Raw genomic sequence first — 22,173 nt, 5'->3', positions numbered from 1 at the left:
TACACTCGTTATTACACTGTACCTGATATTGCATATTGTTACACTGGTATTACACTAGTATTACATGGTATCAAATATTGTTACATTGGCTATTACACTGTACCTAATATGGTAGATTCACTGAAATGGTGAACCATTTAAATAAGGTGTTACCGGGCAAATCAATCCACCCAGTCAGAAGTTATGGGCCAAATGAAAATTCCGCCATTTTGAAAGTGTTGTCTTCCAAACTCGAATCAGTTCATGAACCTACCCTAGAGCATTCACACACAAAATCTGGGACAAATCCATCCACCCGGTCAGTAGTTATGGGCCAAACAATAATTCGGCCATCTTGAATTCAGCCATCTTGAAAGTGTTGACCTCCAAACTCGAATCAGTTCATGAACCTACCCTAGAGCATTCACACACCAAATCTGGGACAAATCCATCCACCCGGTCAGAAGTTATGGACCAAACAAAAATTCGGCCATCTTGAATTCAGCCATCTTGAAAGTGTTGACCTCCAAACTCGAATCAGTTCATGAACCTGCCCTAGAGCATTCACCCGAAAAATCTGGGACAAATCCAAACATCCGTTCAAAAGTTATCGCGTTAACACGAAAGACCTTACGCGGCGGCGGCGGCGGTGGCGGCGGTGGCGGCGGCGGACGCGGACGCGGCGGCGGACGCGGCGGCGGTGGTGGCGGCGGACGCGGACGCGGCGGCGGACGCGGCGGCGCACGCAAAACCATTACATCCCCGATGCTCCGCGTTTCGGGGATATAACTAATGAGTGGTATATGAAAAAAATACATCTCATCACCCCACCATCATTGAGAAGTGTAAGTCCAATCCTTGCTATATAATGGCTCCTGTTCCCACTATTACAGTGATTTGAACGAGTGAAAACTAGATGTCATAGTAGATTAATAACTTAACTAGGTATGCTCAGCCGACTCTATTATAAGCGTCCCAAACACCAATATCTTTCGATTAATTAACCATTAGTTTTCCACAGGCAACTCTAATATAAGGGTCCCAAACACCAATATCTACAGTCTCTATTAATTAACCATAAGTTATCCTCAGCCTACTCTAATATAAGGCTCCCAAACCCCAATATTTATGTATTATTTATCCATTAACTTGTAACACAAGGTAATAGTTATCTAATAGTTAAGTAACAGCTTACTAATGTTCAACATATGCATTAATAACAATTAATATGTGTCTAATGTGGCATTAAGTAATGATTATTAACCTTTACTTAAGTATTAGGTTGTAGCTATTGTTAATTATGGCCCCTTATTTGGAAGTGTTACCCATTTTCTCTATCGTTTTCTCAATCACTATCGCTCATTCTCACTCTGTAAGTTTCTATACACTCCTTCCTTCTCTTCGTCTGTCAGTGTAATTGTCTGTCTCTTCTGCTTTGTTCATCTCTGTCTTCTTCCCTTCTAACCGCAGATCTTCCTTCCTCTTTAGTGGAACAGTGTTTGTCAGGTTTACTAGGTCCATAATCACCTGGCCTATATTACACGCATCTGGATGCCCCAGTTTAACTTCATGTTATCTTTACTCCTCCTGCCAATCAGAGACGATCTAAATTAGAATTAACAAATCTTTGCTGCAAATCTCTCCATCATATGAAACCTCCGGTGGTGTCGCATACTTTCAAATTCTATGGTGTGAGGAATGTGTAATAATGTACAGGGGTGGAAACACCTGTCATGTTAGAGTGTTGTCCGCTTGAGTCATGAAACTTCCCTCTAAAATGACAGGTGTTTCCATTATTTTGTCCAACCTCTGTATATGTCATGGAAGGAGGGCCACAAGGCCATACCTTGTACACCTGTATGAAATGGGGGTTTCATATAATTAGGCTCTTTTCATGGACTCTGACAAAGATGGTCTGACCATCGAAATATTAGTCCTTACCGGTATATTGTGCAGCTGATTTAAAAAAAGACTTTTAAAAAGCATTGTATTCATGCTGCTCTGACTTTTTACTCTCTACTTTTTTCTCTTCTGTTTATCCTCTTTGTCTGACTCAATGAGAAACACCGAATCACGTGGAATTATTTCTGTGTTACCAATCTGTACACTTGGAATCTCATGGATGATCTGCATTTCTTTGGTCTTGTGACTTCAGCTGTGCAGTACAGTACATGTGCTACATGGACTGGCCCATTAAGACTCATGTGTACAACCTTGTTATTCATGGTACATGACTGCCTTTGAAAGGCCTCTATGTTTGCCTGTCAGCAAATCAGAGTGGTGCTGGAGAAACAGCTGGGGGAAGGGGATGTGCAGAGCACACTAAAAATACTGGATTGAAAACAACCCAACCTGGTTTGTGTTCAACCCAGTCTCTGGTTCACTATTCGACAGAACACGTGCTGGGTTGTTTTTACTTTTTGAATTGGGTTGCCATTTTAACACAGTAAAATGGGTTACTTTGCCATCCCGATCAAATGTGATTCTGACACAAGTGCTGGGTTAGTGCGACTTGGTATGACCAGAAAATCTCAAGTATATCAAAAGTATAGAAAATAGAGAATAAAAGTATAGAGAAGTATAAAAGAAAAGTATAGAGAAGCTTCATTGGCGAAAGTTTCTCATTATCACCACCCAGCTGCTGCACCACCACAGACAAGTGAAACATTCCAATGGAGCTGCCTTCAAAATGTATTTTTCGCCCTTAAATATTGATATCCAGTTCACAGCTAGTCCTAAAAGGAACTTATTTGAGTACTGTTTTTGTTATTATTATTGTGCACCACTAGATCATTATCTACTGGTTTAGCAAGCTCAATTTTTAGCCCAAATCCATAAACATTAGCAGAATGCTAGCCAGTACAGGTTTCCTCTGCCCTGCTGGAAAAACTAAACATCCCAAAAATTGACAATACAGCGTCTTGTATAATACCAGCCATAGTTCTTAACAGGAATGTTTTATTTATCAGGTTTGTGATTGGAAATTGCTGTAGAATATATTTTCAGAATTTAGCCCACATGGACTCCATTTCCATTCCATTCCTTTTCCACTTGCCTGCGTTCGCCAACTAGTGGCTGAACTTCGGCAACAATTGGAACAAATCGGAGTGAAGCGCTTCTCCTCTATTCTACTTTTTTGGTATGACCTTTTGACTCAATTGTTTAATATGACCCTCTTCAGTTGGATTAATTTAATCCATCAATTATGGTGAATTATGTTATGCTCATGTTTCTTTAGATTGCAGGTTATACACATCTAGAAGTGAAGTGAAGTGAAAGCCCATTGGGAAACTCCAACTCCCATTGTCATTGTGACACAGCACTCCACATCACACAACAAAATTGCATTTATGCCTCACCCGTGCAAGGGGGCAGCCCTCAGTGGCGCCCCATGGGGAGCAGTGCAGTGGGACGGTACCATGCTCAGGGTACCTCAGTCATGGAGGAGGATGGGGGAGAGCACTGGTTGATTACTCCCCCCACCAACCTGGCGGGTCGGGAGTCGAACCGGCAACCTCTGGGATGCAAGTCTAACGCCCTAACCGCTCACCCATGACTGCCCTTCATTATGTTGGTTCTAGTAGCAAAGAATGCAAACAAATTTGACCATTTTAATATTGCCGTATTGTATATCGTTATTGAAGGATTTTAAGATATAATTTGTGATTAGACTGTCATATCGCCCAGCCTTGGTGTCTCAGCCCTTGTGGTGTCCCCGTCATTTGTTCTAAATCCAGCACAAACTCACAGAGATTAGAGGTACACATCTTTAGTATTTTCTTTCCGGAATTCATGCTGTCCATTCATAATTGTGCTCTTTTTCATGAAAGCTTACCACCACCATCAAATTCTAAGTATTCATTATGACTGGGAAAATTCAATTTTTGATGCATGGAAAAGGGGATCTTTGTCTGCCATTTTGAATTTCCATAAATAGACATTTTAGCACTACAACTTAACTGTACTTTGGTCATACTAGTAAATATTATTTTGATATTTAATGAATATTCATGAATAGATCAAATTTGCCATTAGGCAGCACAGTTGTCATGAGCAGATAGTTGCAACTCTGGCTACCATCTTACACAGTACAACACCTTTAAATTGTTTGATCATATTTCATAAAATCGTTTGATCATATTTCATATTATGTCAAACACATTCTGTACACTTTGATTTGCAACAGCTTTCAGTCACTCATAACTATAGAAACAATGATAACAATTAGTCCTAGAATTTTAGTTGGAACACAATAAAAAGCCATGAATGCAGAAAAAAATACTTTTTTTTAATTTTTCATTTTTGCATGCTAAAATCTACGAACATACAAAAAAACCTTTACGCAGTCAGTTACGCAATGTAAATGTATTTACACAGAGACATGATGGGTGCTTTGATTTTGCTTCTTGACTTCTTGAGGTTGTTTAAAAGAGCCAAGAACTGACTTAAATGCAATTTACAATGCAGTCCACAGGACCCACTGAGGTGACAGAGAGCCCAAACGAAATGTTCAACTTAATCCGAGTCATTAGACATTATTGCAATCATCCAGAAACACAAATACATTTGCGCAAATGTGATGCTTATGCTGGAGATACCGAGGATACTTCTGTCTTGCTCTGGGACACTGAAGTCTCATCTTCTGGTGCCTTGCCAAAGACTGTCTGCATCATGCATCCACGGAACTAGAAGACAAGAGAGGAAGAGGAATTGGGACATGTTTGAAGGGACTGAAGCGAATGACACATGAGGGCTCAAGTGCTCAATAGCAACGCAATTGTTTGTAGATGCAAATTTCATTTGGTGGGAGAAAACTTACTTGTTTGTTGAGCCCAATATAGATGACGGGATTGTACAAGGCTGATGATTTTGAGAAGAAGGCAGGAATAGCCATGGACTGTGCTGAGAACTGAGCTCCCTTATTGAAGAAGATCCAGGCAGCAAAGCTGGCATAAGGAGTCCAGGCAATCAGGAAGCCAATCACCATCAAGAAGCACATGCGTGTCACTTCCTTCTCTGCCTTCTGGGTGGAGGCTGAGTCCTGCTGCTGAGCTGCAGCCTGTTAGAAAATGTAGGAGAAATTATTGATATTGAAGGAAAACAGACTTTTCACATCATTAAACCAGTGCAACATTTTGTTGTTAGGTGGTTTCAAATAGTCTTATGAACAACATATTGATATACACGTATATCAATTGTGTATGAACATAATGCAACATTATGCATTACAGTTCAATTGCTTTGTCCTATATTCATAAATCTATAGCCTAAAATCTCTTCGCATATTCAAGCCATCATTGAACAAAATGCGAATTCGTGCATGCTCTAGAGCCTCTTTTAAACTTTTCTGACCCACAAAGTGTCATATAAAGTTGCATGCACACAACTACAATTAAATACTACTGACTCTTATTTCAAACCATAACCACTAATTTGGTAGAGTTTGTTTATTTATGCCGAAGAAAATTAAGGTGACACCCGTGGCCTCAGGAGTCAAAGTTCTTGACATTCAAAATGAGGAATTGAGAACTTTGTATGTACTCTCATTGCTGTTAAGACAGAATGATTTCAGAAGCAGGTGCCTTTAATTTTTTTATAGAGTGGCCATGGGGAAAAAATCAGTTCATCAGCAACAAAGTGAAAAGATTCTATCCTACCCGGCTAATAACTTTCCACTCCATGGAGCCTTACAAAATCAAATGTCCAAACTATGCTAATAAATGTCCAAGCTATGCTATGCTATGTCCAAACTATGCTAATTTCCTCATCCTTCTTCCACAGTATCTCCCACCAATATCAAGTTACTCCCTACTCTGTCCAATCAAGTTAAATAATAACAAGGTCAACACGTCTATCACGTACAAACCTTCCAAAGGGAAAAAAAAATGTCTGTCAACAAGAAGCTGTCACCAAGTCAGAAAAAAATCATACCGCTTTCACTGTGATGACAAGGCTTCCGTATGTGAAGAAGATAATGAAGACAGGGATGATGAAATGGCAGACAAACATGTAGATGACGTAGGACTCATTGTTGAACTCCGCGTTGAGGGTGTAATAATCAGGGCCACAGGAGCACTGCATTCCCTCAGGGAGGTATCTGTGTTAGGAATATAGATGGAAATGGAGATCCAGATTTAAAATGACAAAAGTCTGAAGAATAAATAAAACCAGTTACCAGCGGTGATAATGGATGAACAGTTCTAAATCACACCAATTTTACCTCTGTGCTTAATAATTAATATATTAATATATTTAATCAATGTGAGCAAAAATGTGGTTCTATAGTACTGGACTAAAGTCGAGTTGCCCATTTAAGCAAAGTTTAGAGCAGCATTAGTCACAGACACGAGACGTACCTGGACCAGCCGAAGAGGGGTGGGGCAGCACAGGCAAGAGCCATGATCCATGTGAATGCCACACCAACTGCAGCATGAGTGGTTCCAAACTTGAAGCTACCCATGGGCTTGCAGACGACAATGTACCTCTCAACGGCCAACACGACCAGTGACCACAGAGCAACTTCACCTAAACATGGGTAGAAAAGACATTGGGAATGCATGTACATTAACTTTTTTCCATCAAAAGGTACCAACAAAATACATCATTCATTATGCTGCATGTGATCTGCAGAGCATTTGCATAATATCAACATTCTGTAGTAATGGTTGCGTAAACAATCATCCTACCTCCAAGAGTAGCCATAAAACCTTCAACTGCACAGCCCGTTGCTCCAAAAACGAAGTATCCATTAAGAGCCGAAGTAATTGTGATGGTGAAGCCGAAGAGGACCATGATCAAGCCAGCCACAGCCAGGTTGACCAAAATAAAATTGAGAGGCTGACGAAGCTTCTTGTGAAGTATTGTCACCACAAGTGTCATAAAGTTGATTGGAAATCCCGTGCAAATCAAGCAAAATACGTAAAAAGCTAGACAGTAGTACTGCCATGGAGGAGCCAGGTAGTACTGGGTATATTCAAAAGGACTTCTGACCACCCCAGTCCTGTTGGACATGGGGATGTAGAAGTTGGGCCCCTCTGTGCCATGATCGGTTACGACTGTTTTCTGATGCATTCTGCCGCTAGCACAGCGTCAAAGACAGAAGACTCTTTCCCTGTGACCAAAGGCAGGGCCGGTTGACTGCCAATTCTCGTCTGAGCACTGCCACTCCTCATTGCGGTTTTATACTATGCGGACCAAAATGAGATTAATGGATGAGACGGTGACTCCGTCAGACGGATGTTAAAAGATTAAAGTCTTACCAAGAACTCTCAAGTTTTGACCTGGCTTACTGGTGCACTGACACCCAGCCCCACAACCCCATTAATGCTTCACCTGAATTGAACTATTAGGTCTGTCCAATTGTTTTAGGGTAGGTTTGGAACATTCCCCTCACAGCACTCCTTGGGTTAAATAAGAAGCAGGCAAGTCATGCTGGGTGGGGGGGGACTATTTGGGTTTTTCATTATGACCATTATTCAGGGTAAAATATACAGTGTAGAGTGAGAGCGAGATGAGTGAATGAGTTACTCGAAATGAGTGACACTTAAGAACCCTTACCATTGGGTCAGTCCACTCCAGTCCTCTGAAAGCCCCAGCATTACCATTTCAGATATGGCTGAAAATATTCAAGAAGGTTCAACTTCACACACTTCTTAGTAGGAAAATTGCCCATTTTTATACCCCAACTCCATAGTTTTGTCAGTTTAAAAATGTGTACACTCCTGACACATTTTGTGCAGAGTTTTCAAGGGAACCACTTACAGATGGCTCTATCTACTGAGATTTTTAAGGTAGGTCCCTAAAATTATTAAGGGTTAAAATATGACAATGAAACATTTAGAACATGGACTTTTGCACACATGCTGTTGGGGTATCACAGATTTCCGAGGTTCTGAATTTGATCAAAAATTCTACTTTTCAGGTATGACTGCATTTGAAGGACTGTGGCAAGTGCAATCTCAAAGGGGTTTAATATTGAACATACTCATTCACACACATGCTGTGTGCCCCACACGTTAGAGGGATTAGGGGCATGATGAGAGTCATAGGAGGTAAGGTCGTGGAGGGTGGCATGAAACTTACACCTGGGGATCATTAGGCCAGAAGTGATCCACAAACACCCACACGCTTATGCATGCAGGGACACGTATACATGCGTAAACCTAGTCAGAGAGGGCAGAGGTGGCTAATACGTAAAACGGAGACGATATCCGTTTACAGTAAGCCAGAGTTTCCCCAACTGTCGGAGTGCGTGGCCTACCACAAGGGGGTGTGCGAGGTGAATTGAGCGATGGTGGATATGCAGTGCACCATTAATAAATACACCCCTTTTGAAAATAACATTTTTGAGCAACATTTCAATAAGCATGCAAAGTTACTGTATTTCCAAAATGTGCTTTGATTAAGGTTAATAGAACATCTGTTGCGCTTACAACAGAAAAGTAAGGTTAATATTATGACTTGAATGACTTTTTTTTTCCTTTTTATGAACTCAAAAGTGAGTACATCCCTATGTTAAAATCCCACAGAGAGGATCCTGATCTGCTTCAGTCATGTCATTGTCAAAGTATATTCACATACATGTTTCTTTTGGTGAAATTCAGCTTCCCAATGTCAACAGCATTTGTGCGTAATCATGTCAGTAAGCATGGTACGATTTTCTTAATACTGACTTGGTTACCACCACACATGCTTGACACCATCTAAAACAAATTTGTTCATCTTGGTTTCATCAGACCACAGGACATGGTTCCAGCAATCCATATCCTTAATCTGTTTGTCTCTGACGAGACCATGATAAACAAATTTGCTTTAGATGGAAATGTAAAAAGGGGTGTGCAGGGGAAAATAATCCTGGAACCGCTGCAATAAGTCAAAGGTGGGATGCTGAGATGCTGAGACCTTTGGAGCCGTAGAGGTTTTTTTTTTCACCTTAGAGAGATTCTAAATACAATTCAGTCCTTAACATGTATGCCAATTGTTTGATCATTTTATTTCTCAATTTAGTTATTTAATTGTTATTATTTAGAAATGTAACTGGGCATCAACACTATTGGTGGAATATGCAATATTCAGCCTTTAGGTGCTGCATAGTCTCGCAGCATAACCTAGAAGCGGCTAACACAAACACAGAAACATTATTTCCCCTTCATAATCATATTATTGTCTCTGAAAAATGCATGCATAACGCAAATGCACTGAAAACCATGAAAGTGGAGTTTCTGCTACAATGCAGATGCAAACTCCCCTAAGTGCCATTTCAGAAAATAATCTTAATTTATTTTTATTTAATACAAAAGCTATAAAAATTGCATTTTTTTTAATTTATGTAATATAACTATTTATATGTATTATCAAGTACATGAACGTAAACCAAACCAACAACGGGGTTCTCTAAAAATATAGAAGTGCAGGTCTTCAGAAATGGTTTTGCATCTGAACTCTTCAATTGTGGTCCTTGCTGCGCAGCCTATTAGCTTCTGTATTTGGCTTTTGTGCTGAGAGACTGAACAGCTGAATGGAGCCTATCAGCATTTTCACCATGACGTCAGGAAGTAGGTGATGGGACCAGGACGAAGGAGGGAGATGAGATGCCAAAGAAGAGAGTCTGTGGGTCAGGCTGTGCTTGATTCTTCGGTAACACTTTATTTTAGGGACACATCTATTAGCACTAATACATAAAATATTAATGCATGTGTAAGTAACTTGTAAGGCATGTACTAAGCAAAATAAGACAGTTGTTAAGCATGTATTCACAAATGTCTTGTTCATGCACAATAAGGGATTTATTACCATTATAACCTTAGTAAGGACCTAGTAGACCTAGATTTCTATTTATGTGTAAGCAGTAAGGGCCAGAATACAATGTGTATAAGCTCCTGGTACACTGTGTGAACAAACCTTGAACAGTGTGAAAACAGATGTGGAATAAGGGTCCCTATTCTAAAGTGATGCATTGCTCAGCCCAGATGGCTACCTAGGGCCCCCACTCTACCCCCCCCCCGGGAAGCAAAGTGTAAGAACATTTCATAATCGACATTAGTCTCAGTAGGTATGAAGATCTCACTTATTCTACTCATTATGTTAATGAGTAATTGGAAGCAATATATAGCAAGGATTGGACGTAAAGTTATCAATGACGGTGGGTGGTGAGATGTCATTTTTTCATACACCAATTAGTTTTAATTGTAAAAACCCTACAATAAATGCAGAATATAATGATGAGTAATAGTTTGGAAGCGAAACTAAGCTATTCCTTTCTGATAAATAAGTTAATGTTTGAGAAACTTAGCTACAAGAAGTGCAGTGCATGATGGGTATGCCCTTAGTCAGAAATGCAATGCATGGCCAATGCAGCAATGATAATATTTCTGTTGTTACGTACATGGCAAATTGTTTGGATAGCAACTAAATTTCACAAGTGAGGGGAGGAGCTAAGGACATAGGCTCAGAGCTGGGTAGGTTGTCTGTTGGCCTAGATTGCGTACCCATCATGCACTGCACTTCTTGAAGCTAATGTTCTCAAACATTCACTTAATTATCACAAAAGAGTAGTTTAGTTTTGCTTCAAAACTATTATTCTAATGTTCTGCATTTATTTTGGGGTTTTTTACAATTAAAACTCAGTGGTACATGAAAAAAAATTACATCTCACCAACCCACCGCCATTGACAAGTGTACGTTCAATCCTTGCTATATATAGGCTCTTGTTACCTCCCTCCCATTGATATGAACAAGAGAAAACTAGATGACTCAACTGAGTATGTATTAATTATTTGATATACCCTTACACTTTGTAGATCGGGGGGGCTAGGTAGTGCAGGCCTGGGTGGTGTGGGGGCCCTAGGACTTTGGTAGTGCAGAGGCCCTGAGCCATCTGGGCTGACCAATGCATCACTTTAGAATAGGGACCCTTATTCTGCATCTGTTTTCACACTGTTCAGGGTTTGTTCACACAGTGTGTCGGGAGCTTATACACATTGTATTCTGCCACTTACTACTTACTAATAAATAGAAATATAGGCTTACTGGTCCTTACTAAGGTTATATTAGTAATAAAACCCTAATTGGGCATGAACAAGACATTTGTGAATACATGCTTAACAACTGTCTTATTTTGCTTAGTACATGCCTTACAAGTTACTTATACAGGCATTAATATTGTATGTATTAGTGCTAATAGATGTGTCCCTAAAATAAAGTGTTACCGATTCTTCCATCCTCCCTTGATTCCTTCACAGCAGGAGGGGTGAGAATCAATGAGGCATGAGGCCGGAGATTGGAGGAAGCAGTTGGAGGAGAGATATTGAGACCCAACACAAGGATGATGATCTGACGGTTACACAGTTTAAGCAGCTTTCATAGAGCAGAGTAGTTTATTTGTCACATGCTACGGTAGACTATAGTTTTCAGAATTTGGCCCTCTATATGCAGTACTTGCTTTAGAAGCAGTAGACCAACACGCACAAGGCTGGTGCTATCATTCAGGGAGCAGAGAGAGAGAGAGCAGCGTTGCGATCCGGAAATTTGAAACACAGACTGTGAGGAAAACAAAACAAAAATAAGGACTCCCCGGTAGGGCTGCTGACAGCTTTTGCTGTGCCCAGGACAACGTCCTCTGAAAGGGCTGCCCAGCCCAATATAATGTATTGAGGAACCAATTCTGGGCCCCCTCTCTCCCTGAGCCCAGGACAACCATCCCATTTGAGTATTGTATGCTAAGATTGTAACTGTTTTGTGATTAATAAGAAGACTTTTTCAAAATGAAGTAAAGGTAACACTTTAGAATAACTACCTATTCACAGCTTTATAAACACTTAATTAACATTTAATGATAATTAACATTTAACAAAGCATTTAAAAATGTTTGTAAATGACTAATAACCAAACTACGAGTATAGTGGGAATTAACTTGTACTATGTGAGTTTTATGTGGTTTCATGCCTTCTGGTCTTTGGAGGAGAAACTTCTAGGATCCGATGCAACTGCGCTGTGTCTGTTGTGTTAGTATTTCTTACCCATTTATAAACATTTCTAAACATTTTGTTGATAATTAGTTCATTATCTATAGTGTTTATAAAGCTGTGAATAGGTAGTTATTCTAAAGTGTTACCGAAGTGAACAATAATCGATTAATAATCTATTCAAGATTGGAGAACTTCCCAAAAGACCAGACCTGTGCATGTACCTTGTGCAGCTGTCGTGTCCGGTATTCACTCAAAAATAGCAACAGCAAAAGTCCTTTAGTCTGGGCCCAAGTGTGATGCAACACTGCAGCCAAGCAACATGTCAAGGATGCTATACCGCTTGGCTACTGGAAATCAGACTTTGCCTGCTTATCTGAATGCTATATTTATCATCACTTTATTGACTAAATGTCCCTTCCTGTTTTGATCCTTAAATATGAATCGCCTCACTTTGCCCTTTCTCACATGAAGCTATTAGTGTGAACTCTTACCTCATTGTCCCTCAATGCTGGAAAGTTCTACCAGCTGTGCAGGAACAGGCTCATCCTTCTCAACCTTTACCAAAGCACTAGAGTAGACTATCACAACATGCAGACCCGTGTACAAAATTTCCTACAACCAGTTCATTTGTTTGCAGTGTTCCGCTCACAGAACAAATGCCACTGCATTAAATTTGGATGTCAGTGGAGCGCAGTGAATGTCAATTTGGCCATTAATAAGCATTGGTTAAAGTGGATGCGTCAGTGTGCTCCATTGGGAACCATCTCTCCAAACTTTGCACTAGCATTCACTGACAGCGTGCAAATAGTGTCACATTATGAAAAAAACACATCATTCACAACATGCTACGCAAGACAGATACCTTCCTTGAGTGGTCGGCAGCGGTGGGAACAGGTGGTACCAGTCAAAACCTGACTCAGAATAATAATAATAATAATATGATAATTATATAATAATCCAGGGTATTAATAATCAACAGTACCATCTAACTATAGCCTACTACTGATGTATTCACAGTCCAGGAGCACAATTCAAGAGTATTCATTGGCCTAGGTGGAAACACAGTTGAGGTAGATTACCACAGTTTTGTGTGTTGTGTCTGCTGCTTGAAATGTCATCAGTGGGACTTTGATCGAACATGCCTGAGCATTGGTTTGTACCTGTAGTGTTCATGTCCTTCTAACTTCTCATTTTGCATTGTGGGCATAGTGCCTTCGCCACGGAATTCTCTTTTCTGATTGGCTGATGGGTGGCCATTAATTCTGTGGAACCAGTCAGGCGTCAAGCGTGCGACCATGTTAGGCGCCTATAGAATCTTCGTTTGGAATGCCGACGGTGAAAATAAAATAATCCCTGTGCACGTTGCCAAAGTTCGCAGCCTTCGCTTTCGTGGAACTGGTCACCTCACCTCACCTCGTCTGTTATCCCTTACGTGTGTGTGTGTGTGTGTGTGTGTGTGTGTGTGTGTGTGTGTGTGTGTGTGTGTGTGTGTGTGTGTGTGTGTGTGTGTGTGTGTGTGTGTGTGTGTGTGTGTGTGTGTGTGTGTGTTCATTTTGTGTGTGTGTGTGTTTGTGCGTGTGTGTACTTGTGAGAGAGCGTTGTATTTTGATACATGCGGCACAGTGGCTGCTGTCATCGCCTAAAACACTTCACTGTATGGATCCAGACAGTCATGCCATAATCCCATTTGCAGCAGTGGGAGAAACTGAGGTGAAGTCGACTAAAGCACGAGACCATAAGCTGAAACTGGAGGCTAAGCTCGGGCACTGGAGGTAACTACAATAACCCCGCTGGATCTGCCGCACATAATCTCTTTAGTCACTACATGAGTGCATATGCACACAAACATTTTCGCTGACCTCAGACACTATCTGACCCAACATGCAGCGCAACTACTGGTTGAGGCCATGGTGATCTCTCCCACCTGAATTATTGCAACTCCCTCCTGGCAGGTCTACCTGTTTGTGCAACAGAACCACTGCAGATGGTCCAGAATGTGGCGGCACGTTCATCTCTCTCAACCTTCAAGAAGCAAGTTAAGACTCCCCTCTTTCATTACTGCACTGGTGCCTGAGCTGACCCAGTCCCGCGGTAGATGCCAAGGCATGTTATGCCCTCACTTCTAGCCCATTCTTCCCCAAACAGCCTCATAGGATGACTAGACTACATTTCCATTCATCTTAGTGAGAAAGTACATTGAGTGGGTGGGTGTGGGTGTGTGGTAAAGTGAGTGAGCTGTGAGCGTATTTCTTTATTTCCTTTCCCCTCTCTCTCTCTCTCTCTCTCTCTCTCTCTCTCTCTCTCTCTCTCTCTCTCTCTCTCTCTCTCTCTCTCTCTCTCTCTCTCTCTTGCTCCTGGATGAAGCAAAAGAAATAGGAGAGGGTGTGTGTGTGTGTGTGTGTGTGTGTGTGTGTGTGTGTGTGTGTGTGTGCTTGCGTATGTGTGTGTGTGTGTCGTGTGTGTGTGCCAGTATGCATGTATGTCTGTTTGTATTCCTGGTGTGAGATGTTTAGCAGCATGTTGTCTTTGTAATTGTGATACTGGAATGCATGATGAGTTGGCATGAGGACAGCAATGATGACAATAGTTATGAAGAAAAGTGAAGGCATGAGGAGGAATAAAAGAGGAACATGCACAGGACTCTGGCGCTCATGTTTAATGCTCACGCTTGCTGTGTGACTTCAATTTTTCGTGTAAAACGTGCGAGGGCACATACAGTAGTACTTGCTTCAGGGTGACCGGAGCACTTTGCACGATCCTGGAGGTATCATAAAGGGGGCAGATAGCCAACATGGCTCTCATGAATGTTTTCCACCATTGTTTGTGTCTTAAAGTTCAGAGGATCGTCTCTCATGGTTTTGTCAATATTGCACCGTACCTTTCTCTCCCTCTGTCTCACACTCCTCTCTCACCTCTCTCTCTCTCTCTCTCTCTTTCTCTCTCCTTTTTGATGCAGGCATCGAACTACATATGTGAGCAGCTCTGAAGTAGAGAAAGGAGAAAAGGGCATCAGTTGCACTTCATAAAAAATTGTTTATTAGTCTTCTGACCTCAAGAGGACGCATTGTCTGCGTGCATGCTTGCGTGTGTGCCTGTGTGCATGTATATGCCTGTGGACAGAGTATGTACTGAATTGGTCAGTATGTGTGTGTTTCTGTTAGCATGTGGGAATATTTGTGTGTAAACAGTACATCACACCATCCCATGCCACAGTCCAACACACCATACCAGTACACCGCAACCCAGCAGTGTATTCACACTCCACTCTATGACCCAGAAGAGACTCCACTGAGTCTAAGCTGAAGTGAGCTGGTTAAGATGATTACTATTCACTGGTTATTGCAGCTCTAACTGCTCCGGGGTGGGGAGTACAGGAGATTAAAAGGATGAATCATTAAGATATGGTCTAAGGAGGGTGGAAGGGCAACAGCACAGACTTGTGTGTGTGTGTGTGTGTGTGTGTGTGTGTGTGTGTGTGTGTGTGTGTGTGTGTGTGTGTGTGTGTGTGTGTGTGTGTGTGTGTGTGTGTGTGTGTGTGTGTGTGTGTGTGTGTGTGTGTGTGTGTGTGTACACGCGCAGGTGTACGTGCGAACATGTGTGTGAACATGTACTGAATTTGTGCTGGTGTGGATGCGTGTGAGTGTTGTGTGTGCATGCAGTACAAATGTGTAAAAGGCCAGTTTGAGATTGGGAAGCGTTTAGGTTACTTCAATCAAGTTTTATATCTCTTTTCTTGAAGACATATTTCACTTCCTTGATATTTTAATGTTCTCTCTGCATAGATAACACATACACATCCTGTGAAGGGCCAGGTGCTCATGTACGTGTATGTGTAAGTTTTACTTAGGGTGGTCGGAATAAAATGAAAAATATGTGCGCAATCAGTGTCTGTGAATAAGCGATCACTAACACTTCAGGTTAATTGATATTTTTCCGATGCATTCACATGAGAGTGAAATCTTATCTGAAATACTCTCACAATAGACCATACTAAACAGAGAAGAAGCTAATATCTGTTCTGTTTCGACGGTTATCTGCTTGTTTCGCACCCTCACCTTGGATTATGTTCCAAGCCTTGGAACATTGTGCTGCATGTGGTTACATATATGTATTCTACTGTATGTTCGAACTTCGGCACCTTTACTTGGAGGAATTTGTAAAACTGGCCCTCAATTCCTTAGGGTGACTTTACGGAGAGGCCATGATAGTTATAATCCCATGTAATACATATTCTGTATTTCAGGATGTTGTGCATCTCTGAAAACATTGACTTTTGATGTGAGATATAGAAAAAAATGGCACAATTTGCCCCACATGCACTATAACCGGGCAAATGCACAGGCCGCGACGAGAGTGAGGCGAGTGACGGAAGTAATTGACTTTGTATTGAGTCGCGCGACAAAAGCGATTCTGGAGACTAGAGAGAGCGACAGTTTGTAGTTGAACTCCTGGCTATGTTATGCTAATGAGCTATGACGCCAGTGGTGTAGTCTATGTAGAACGCGGGTATACGGAGTATACCTACTTCTAAATTTCAGGGATTTCAGTATACCCACTTAAAGTTGATTTATCCATTGTTTTGAATAGCACAAATGTATACAGTATACCCACCAAAAAAAAAGTAGACTACACCACTGTATTACGCGGTTCAGCGACAGGCCACGACAGCCAATGACTGTATAGAGGTCAGTGACCACAGCCAATGGGAATGTTTGAATGCTTGCCTTCTGCTTGTAACTGACATACTCTAGTCACTTCAATCGCCCGTATCGCTTGCTGCTGCACAGAAGCGATTATCTGTCGCTTCAATCGCGTCGCGGCCTGTGTATTGAGAATGCTTTTGGATTGGGCCGCTGATTAGTAGTGTAAAATCTATATTTTGATACACAAAATAACCCACATATTGTGTATTACAAACTAACAACATAACAAACAAAAGGGGCCCATCATCTATTTCCCAGGCCCAACATGCAGCAAGATTTTGCTTATATGCATGTGCATGAGCATAATATGCTCACTTTAAGAGAGCCCCTTTACCTAGCATGTAGCCCACTCATTATCTGAGATGGACAAACAAGACATGATACAGGAGTTCTATGTCGTGTTTGTCCCATGATGCAATCCCTCTCAAACTCAGAGTAATAGTAACTGATTATGTGTGTTACGGTGAACAAACAATAGCACATGTACAGTATAAGCTGATGTGCGTTAACATGCTCACTGAAGAAGTCTATGTTTGTTGACTGTGATCAACCGTTGGAATCCTGGCCCTTAGCACAGAAATGTAGCCTGATTATCATCGACGTTCAAATCTCTTCGAGACTTGGTCTGACCAAGAGCATAACAATTAGCGTTTCCCAAACGGCATGGTTGACATGCCTCCCTGGGGTTGCTTATGGTTGTTTGCTTATCGAGAAGGTGGGAGGAGTTCCCGTATTTGTGGGAACTCAGAAAGTACTTGCATTGCTCTTGACCTGACTATGCAACGCTGAAAGTGTTTCGTCACTAGGAGGCCTGGCTACCAAAATGGGCCGCCAGCACCTTTTTCACACCTGGTCACTGTAGGTTAGCACCAATTCACACGGCACGGGTAAGGTTGTACCTGTGGTGAAAATGGCCCTATTATGACAGCACTCCACAGCACATAGTGCTCACTGCACACAACAAATTTGCATGTATGTCTCACCCGTGCAAGGAGGCAGCCCCAAACGGCGGGATGGTACAATGCTCAGGGTACCTCAGTCAAGGGAGAAGATGGGGAGGAATTAATCCCCTCCACCAACCTGGCAGGTGGGGAGACCAACCAGCAAGTCTAACGCCCTAACCACTTTCCTATGACTGCCCATAAGTGACATTGCTGAAAGATGAATGTAAGTGTAAGGCAAGGCAAGGCAAGGCAAGTTTATTTATATAGCGCATTTCATACACAGGTGCAACTCAATGTGCTTCACAAAGTTAACAAATGTAAATGAAAGGAAAACAGGGAAATGAATTAGAGTCAAAAAAACATTTAAAACATTAAGATAAAACATAAGGTAAAAATAATAATAAAATAAAACATAAATAAACATAAAATCTTGAAAAACAATTCTTATTTTACTTATTTACTTCTCTTATTTTACCGTCTTTTCATTCAATAATTTAAGAAAGCATCTGAGAACAGCTTTGTCTTGAGTCTAGATTTAAAGCTATCAATAGTGGGTGCATTTTTTACGTCATCTGGAAGCTGGTTCCAAAGCTTTGAAGCATAGAAGCTAAATGCTGCCTCTCCACATTTTGTTTTGACTTTTGGAATCACCAGCAAATTCTTCTCCGTTGACCTTAGTGACCTGGCCGGTGCATACAGCTGAAACATATCCAGTAGATATGTGGGTCCCATTCCATTTAATGATTTAAATACAAGTAGCATTGCCTTAAAATCAATTCTGTAGCTTACTGGGAGCCAATGCAGCGATCTTAAAATTGGAGTAATGTGGTCAAACTTCCTTGTCTTTGTAAGAACCGTTGCAGCTGCATTTTGTACCAGTTGAAGCTGTTTAATGGTCTTATTTGGGAGGCCAGTAAACAGACTGTTACAGTAATCGACTTTACTAGAAATGAAGGCATGTATTAGCTTCTCCAGTAGGCCTTGAGCCAAGACCCAAAAATTGACCTCTCGCAATCGAACGGGTGGGCAAGTTCTAATCTGTTTTTTTGACTTCTTGGACATCTCAGGTAAACATTTTGGCATGATAACCATTGCAAACAGGTAGCTTTTTGGTAGTTATCATGTGTTGAAATGGTGCACCAGTAAAAAGGAAATGTGAAAATCGGTATTGTGGTTCTTTACTATTATGTAGTTTGTTGACCACACAGGGTGCTTGAATTACCTCAGGGATGCTTTCCCTTCTATTAAGACCCTACAGGGGTTGTAAGACCACACTAATAGGCCTAATAGAATCACCTCAGCAATGTGTGAATGACAAAATGTGATAAAAAGGATAACATATGAAATCAGATTTTTTTATTATTATTATCATTTTTTTACTTTTTTACTTTTACCCCCAACAGCAAAACAACAGCAAAAAATATAATGAACAAACACATACTAACAAGTGATAACCATATACTGTACATTAATATGGCATGATAACCATTGCAAAGAGGTAGTTAGTGAAAGATCATGCGTTGAAATGGTGGACCAGTAAAACGGAAATGTGAAAACTCTATTGTTGTTCTTTGTTATTATGCAGTTTGTTGACCACACAGGGTGCTTACATTTCCTCAGAGATGCTTTCCCTTCAACCAAGACCCCAAAAAGGTTGTTAGACCATACCAATAGACCTAATAGAATCACCTAAGCTATATGTGAATGAGAAAATGTGATAAAAATGACAACATATGAAATCGTTTTTTTTTTATTATTATTAAACTTGTCCTGCAATAGCAAGAATAACATGAACAAACACCATGAACAAATACACATTAAGCATATTAAAATAAGCTAAAGAGCATTATTTCAGTCCTCAAGATCTGACTCCAGAAATATGTCACCACAATATGCCACCTCTTCATGCTGATATACGCATGTCTTAAGTTGAGGTTGTGCATTTTGAGCTACTTCTCAGACATTGGCAATCCTGCAGTTTACATTGATGGCTGCACTTGCAAGACATCAGTTGTAGCACTGCCTCAGGGGCTGGAGATTGCCGCATTCACTGTATAGTGAGCTGGTCATTTTCATAGTTGGCCCAACCATGGTCAAGTGTTCTTGGGATTTGTGGATGCTGCTGAAGACTTGCTCTCAAGATGCCAGCCTGATAGTTGGCAAACATAGCATGCATGAGGAGGCAATCCTCACATGGTGGAAGTTGGCTTGATTCACACTCTCCATGCTGAGTGCAGAAAAGCAGGTAGCAGGTTGTATGTATGTTCTACATATTTGTCGATGCTATGTAGAGTTGGCACCTAAATGCTTCATGAATACATCCATGAACAGCTCCAAGTCCTGTCCCTGCTTATGAAAAACTATTTGAAAGACCTCTGATCTCATCGTGAGCTTTAAGGCTCTGTGCTTTCCACGGCCTGCACTGTCCTTTTGTGTTTTTATGATTATTTTTTATATTTACTTTACATTATTTTTCTATTGTAGCCCTAGCCTCTTCCCCCTTACATTAGAAAATTCGCACCGGGTACAAGTAGTTCAAGAAAACTGTCACATGGTGTACCCTGGCTGTCATGTGGTGCACCTCGACCGGCTGGCTTTAAGGTTGTAACGCAGTCCCTCTGTTATAACCTTATTGTCACCAAATGGTAATGGCCAAGACTTAATCGGTTACCTAAGACTTCCTGCATTGTTAGCAATGTTGTTATAATGTAGTTGAGCGTTTTCAGCCAAGAGTGAATTGGCCTGTTGCCAGGCTCATTTGCAGTAGGAGGCCATCAGAGGTAGAAAGAATACTAAAGAATGTAATTAAGTAAAAACAGTAAAATACCATTACTTGGTTCAAATTCTACTCAAAGTAGAAGTAAAATTAGCTCTTTAAAAGTGTACTTGAGTAAAAGTTTTTAAAAAATACTTTAAAAATGTAATTTGAGTAGAAGTTAGTTACTTTCAGTATGTCTTTCTATCGCTTTCCTTAAATAGCACCCTTCGTGACCTCTGTCTATCTCTACACATGCCATCTTCCAAAAACCTGGCTTCGATCGTGACAACAAAATTCTGTGTGCCCTGTTGTGGCAAAGTTGCAGGCTGAGGGTCAGCTCATTGATACAACAGCCCATTACTCTGAATTTAGGGGTCTGGATTTCATTGTGTTTGGGTCTGGGACCTTCAATTTCAAAGGCGGGGAAGTCTACCAAAGGAAATGGTCTGGTGGATTTCATTTAATTCCCAGATTAAATTCATGAATAAGTTTTGTTAATAAATAATAAGTCTTGTATATCTTCTAAAAAACAGTTTTCAGGCTGCGTTGCTACTCCCTCAGATCTAGTCCCTGGTGTGTGCTCTACTATTCTCAGCCAGTTGCTTGCAACTCTATTGTGTACCGTCTATGGGCTGTCGGACTAATGGTATTGGGCCGGCGGGCCCTAGAGTCATCCAATAGATTAGTCCAAAATAGATCATTTATGGTAAATGGTAATAACACACAATTTCCCTTCATGTCTGACAGATGTTCCCCTTTATTTCAATTTTGCCTTCCTCAGTACTCAAGATAGATATAAGTAAAATACTTGGGCCAAATTGTAATTTGAGTAAAAATAAAATCACCCATTTTAATAACTACTTTGGAAATTACAAGTTACTCAACAAAGTACTCAATTACAGTAATTTCAGCAAATGCAATTACTGTAGGTTAAAGAACTTAAGTATGAGGCGGCCCCTTGTCAGTATATCAGGAATATACACATCACCACTAAAAGTGTATATAGGCCTTTTTTCCTCACACATGTGTTATGTTCAAGCATGCATGTACAAGAAAAGGTAGGCCTATTGTATAAACTTGAATTGATGTCTATCCCTGCTATTGTCTAAAAGGTGCCTCATACTTAAGTACTACTTATTACTACTTAAGTGTTTTTGGGAAACTCAAACGATATTACAAGAGTTACCAGCAGGGACAGCCATATGAAGGTAGATATTTGAGCAGAAGGAGACAATGCAAGCAGAATCATAGAGTCAACTCCATCTGTCAGGCACAGACACGCAGCCACTGCCACACCAACACGCATGCACATTATGTGTTTTCTCTGGGTTTCTGGTAATGTGTGGAATGATCAAAATTTGAGAATAGCATAACATATGAATCTAGAAACCACCACTTATTTTCACATAGTAAATGTACTTTAATTACCAGACACTGAAGCAGTAACTGTAAGGGAATGCAACTCTTCAATTTTTTGATTGTTAATAATGTAATCGTGAAACATGTAATCTGTTATTCCCCATTACTGGCCTGCTCTCTCTGGACTCTTCAGTATGTTGCTTGGAAGGTGGGGTGATCCCAGTGCAGAGCGGGTCAGTCTGTTGATTTGGGACTTTACTTTTACTGTTGGATTCCCAAACCCAAGTGATTGTATCATAGGCATGCACAGATCTAGGAACGGACTTGGTGGTGCTAAAGCACCTGCCCCTTCGCAGTATTGGACAAAAAAAAGGCCCTTTTTGAAAGTTCTTGTTATTTTGTCACTATGTGTTCCATATTGGCATGATCATCTACGGTAGAAATTCTTGAGATCAAAAGCATGT

General features: G+C 40.9%; 1 protein-coding gene across 1 annotated transcript; it reads right to left on the bottom strand.

Annotated features, from left to right (window-relative positions):
- Nucleotides 1-4,371: 4,371 nt before the first annotated feature.
- Nucleotides 4,372-7,029, bottom strand: LOC134447223 (green-sensitive opsin-1-like). Its single transcript, XM_063196581.1, has 5 exons — nt 6,666-7,029; nt 6,336-6,504; nt 5,911-6,076; nt 4,799-5,038; nt 4,372-4,664 (listed from the first exon to the last, which is right to left on the bottom strand). Exons 1-5 carry the CDS (start codon nt 6,988-6,990, stop codon nt 4,563-4,565), a joined length of 1,002 nt encoding a protein of 333 aa, XP_063052651.1. The 5' UTR covers nt 6,991-7,029; the 3' UTR covers nt 4,372-4,562.
- Nucleotides 7,030-22,173: the final 15,144 nt, after the last annotated feature.

This window comes from Engraulis encrasicolus, chromosome 4, assembly GCF_034702125.1.
Source record: "Engraulis encrasicolus isolate BLACKSEA-1 chromosome 4, IST_EnEncr_1.0, whole genome shotgun sequence".
Lineage (NCBI taxonomy): Eukaryota > Metazoa > Chordata > Actinopteri > Clupeiformes > Engraulidae > Engraulis > Engraulis encrasicolus.
This window is presented reverse-complemented; position numbering and strand designations above follow the sequence as displayed.

What these genes read in the sequence shown, in the direction of transcription:
- LOC134447223 (XM_063196581.1), bottom strand. Translation starts at nt 6,990, where the DNA reads ATGTCCAACAGGACTGGGGTGGTCAGAAGTCCTTTTGAATATACCCAG. An exon ending in CCCCTCTTCGGCTGGTCCAG is followed by an intron (nt 6,077 to 6,335) that starts GTACGTCTCGTG and finishes TTCCTAACACAG; the next exon opens with ATACCTCCCTGAGGGAATGC. An exon ending in TTGTCATCACAGTGAAAGCG is followed by an intron (nt 5,039 to 5,910) that starts GTATGATTTTTT and finishes ATTTTCTAACAG; the next exon opens with GCTGCAGCTCAGCAGCAGGA.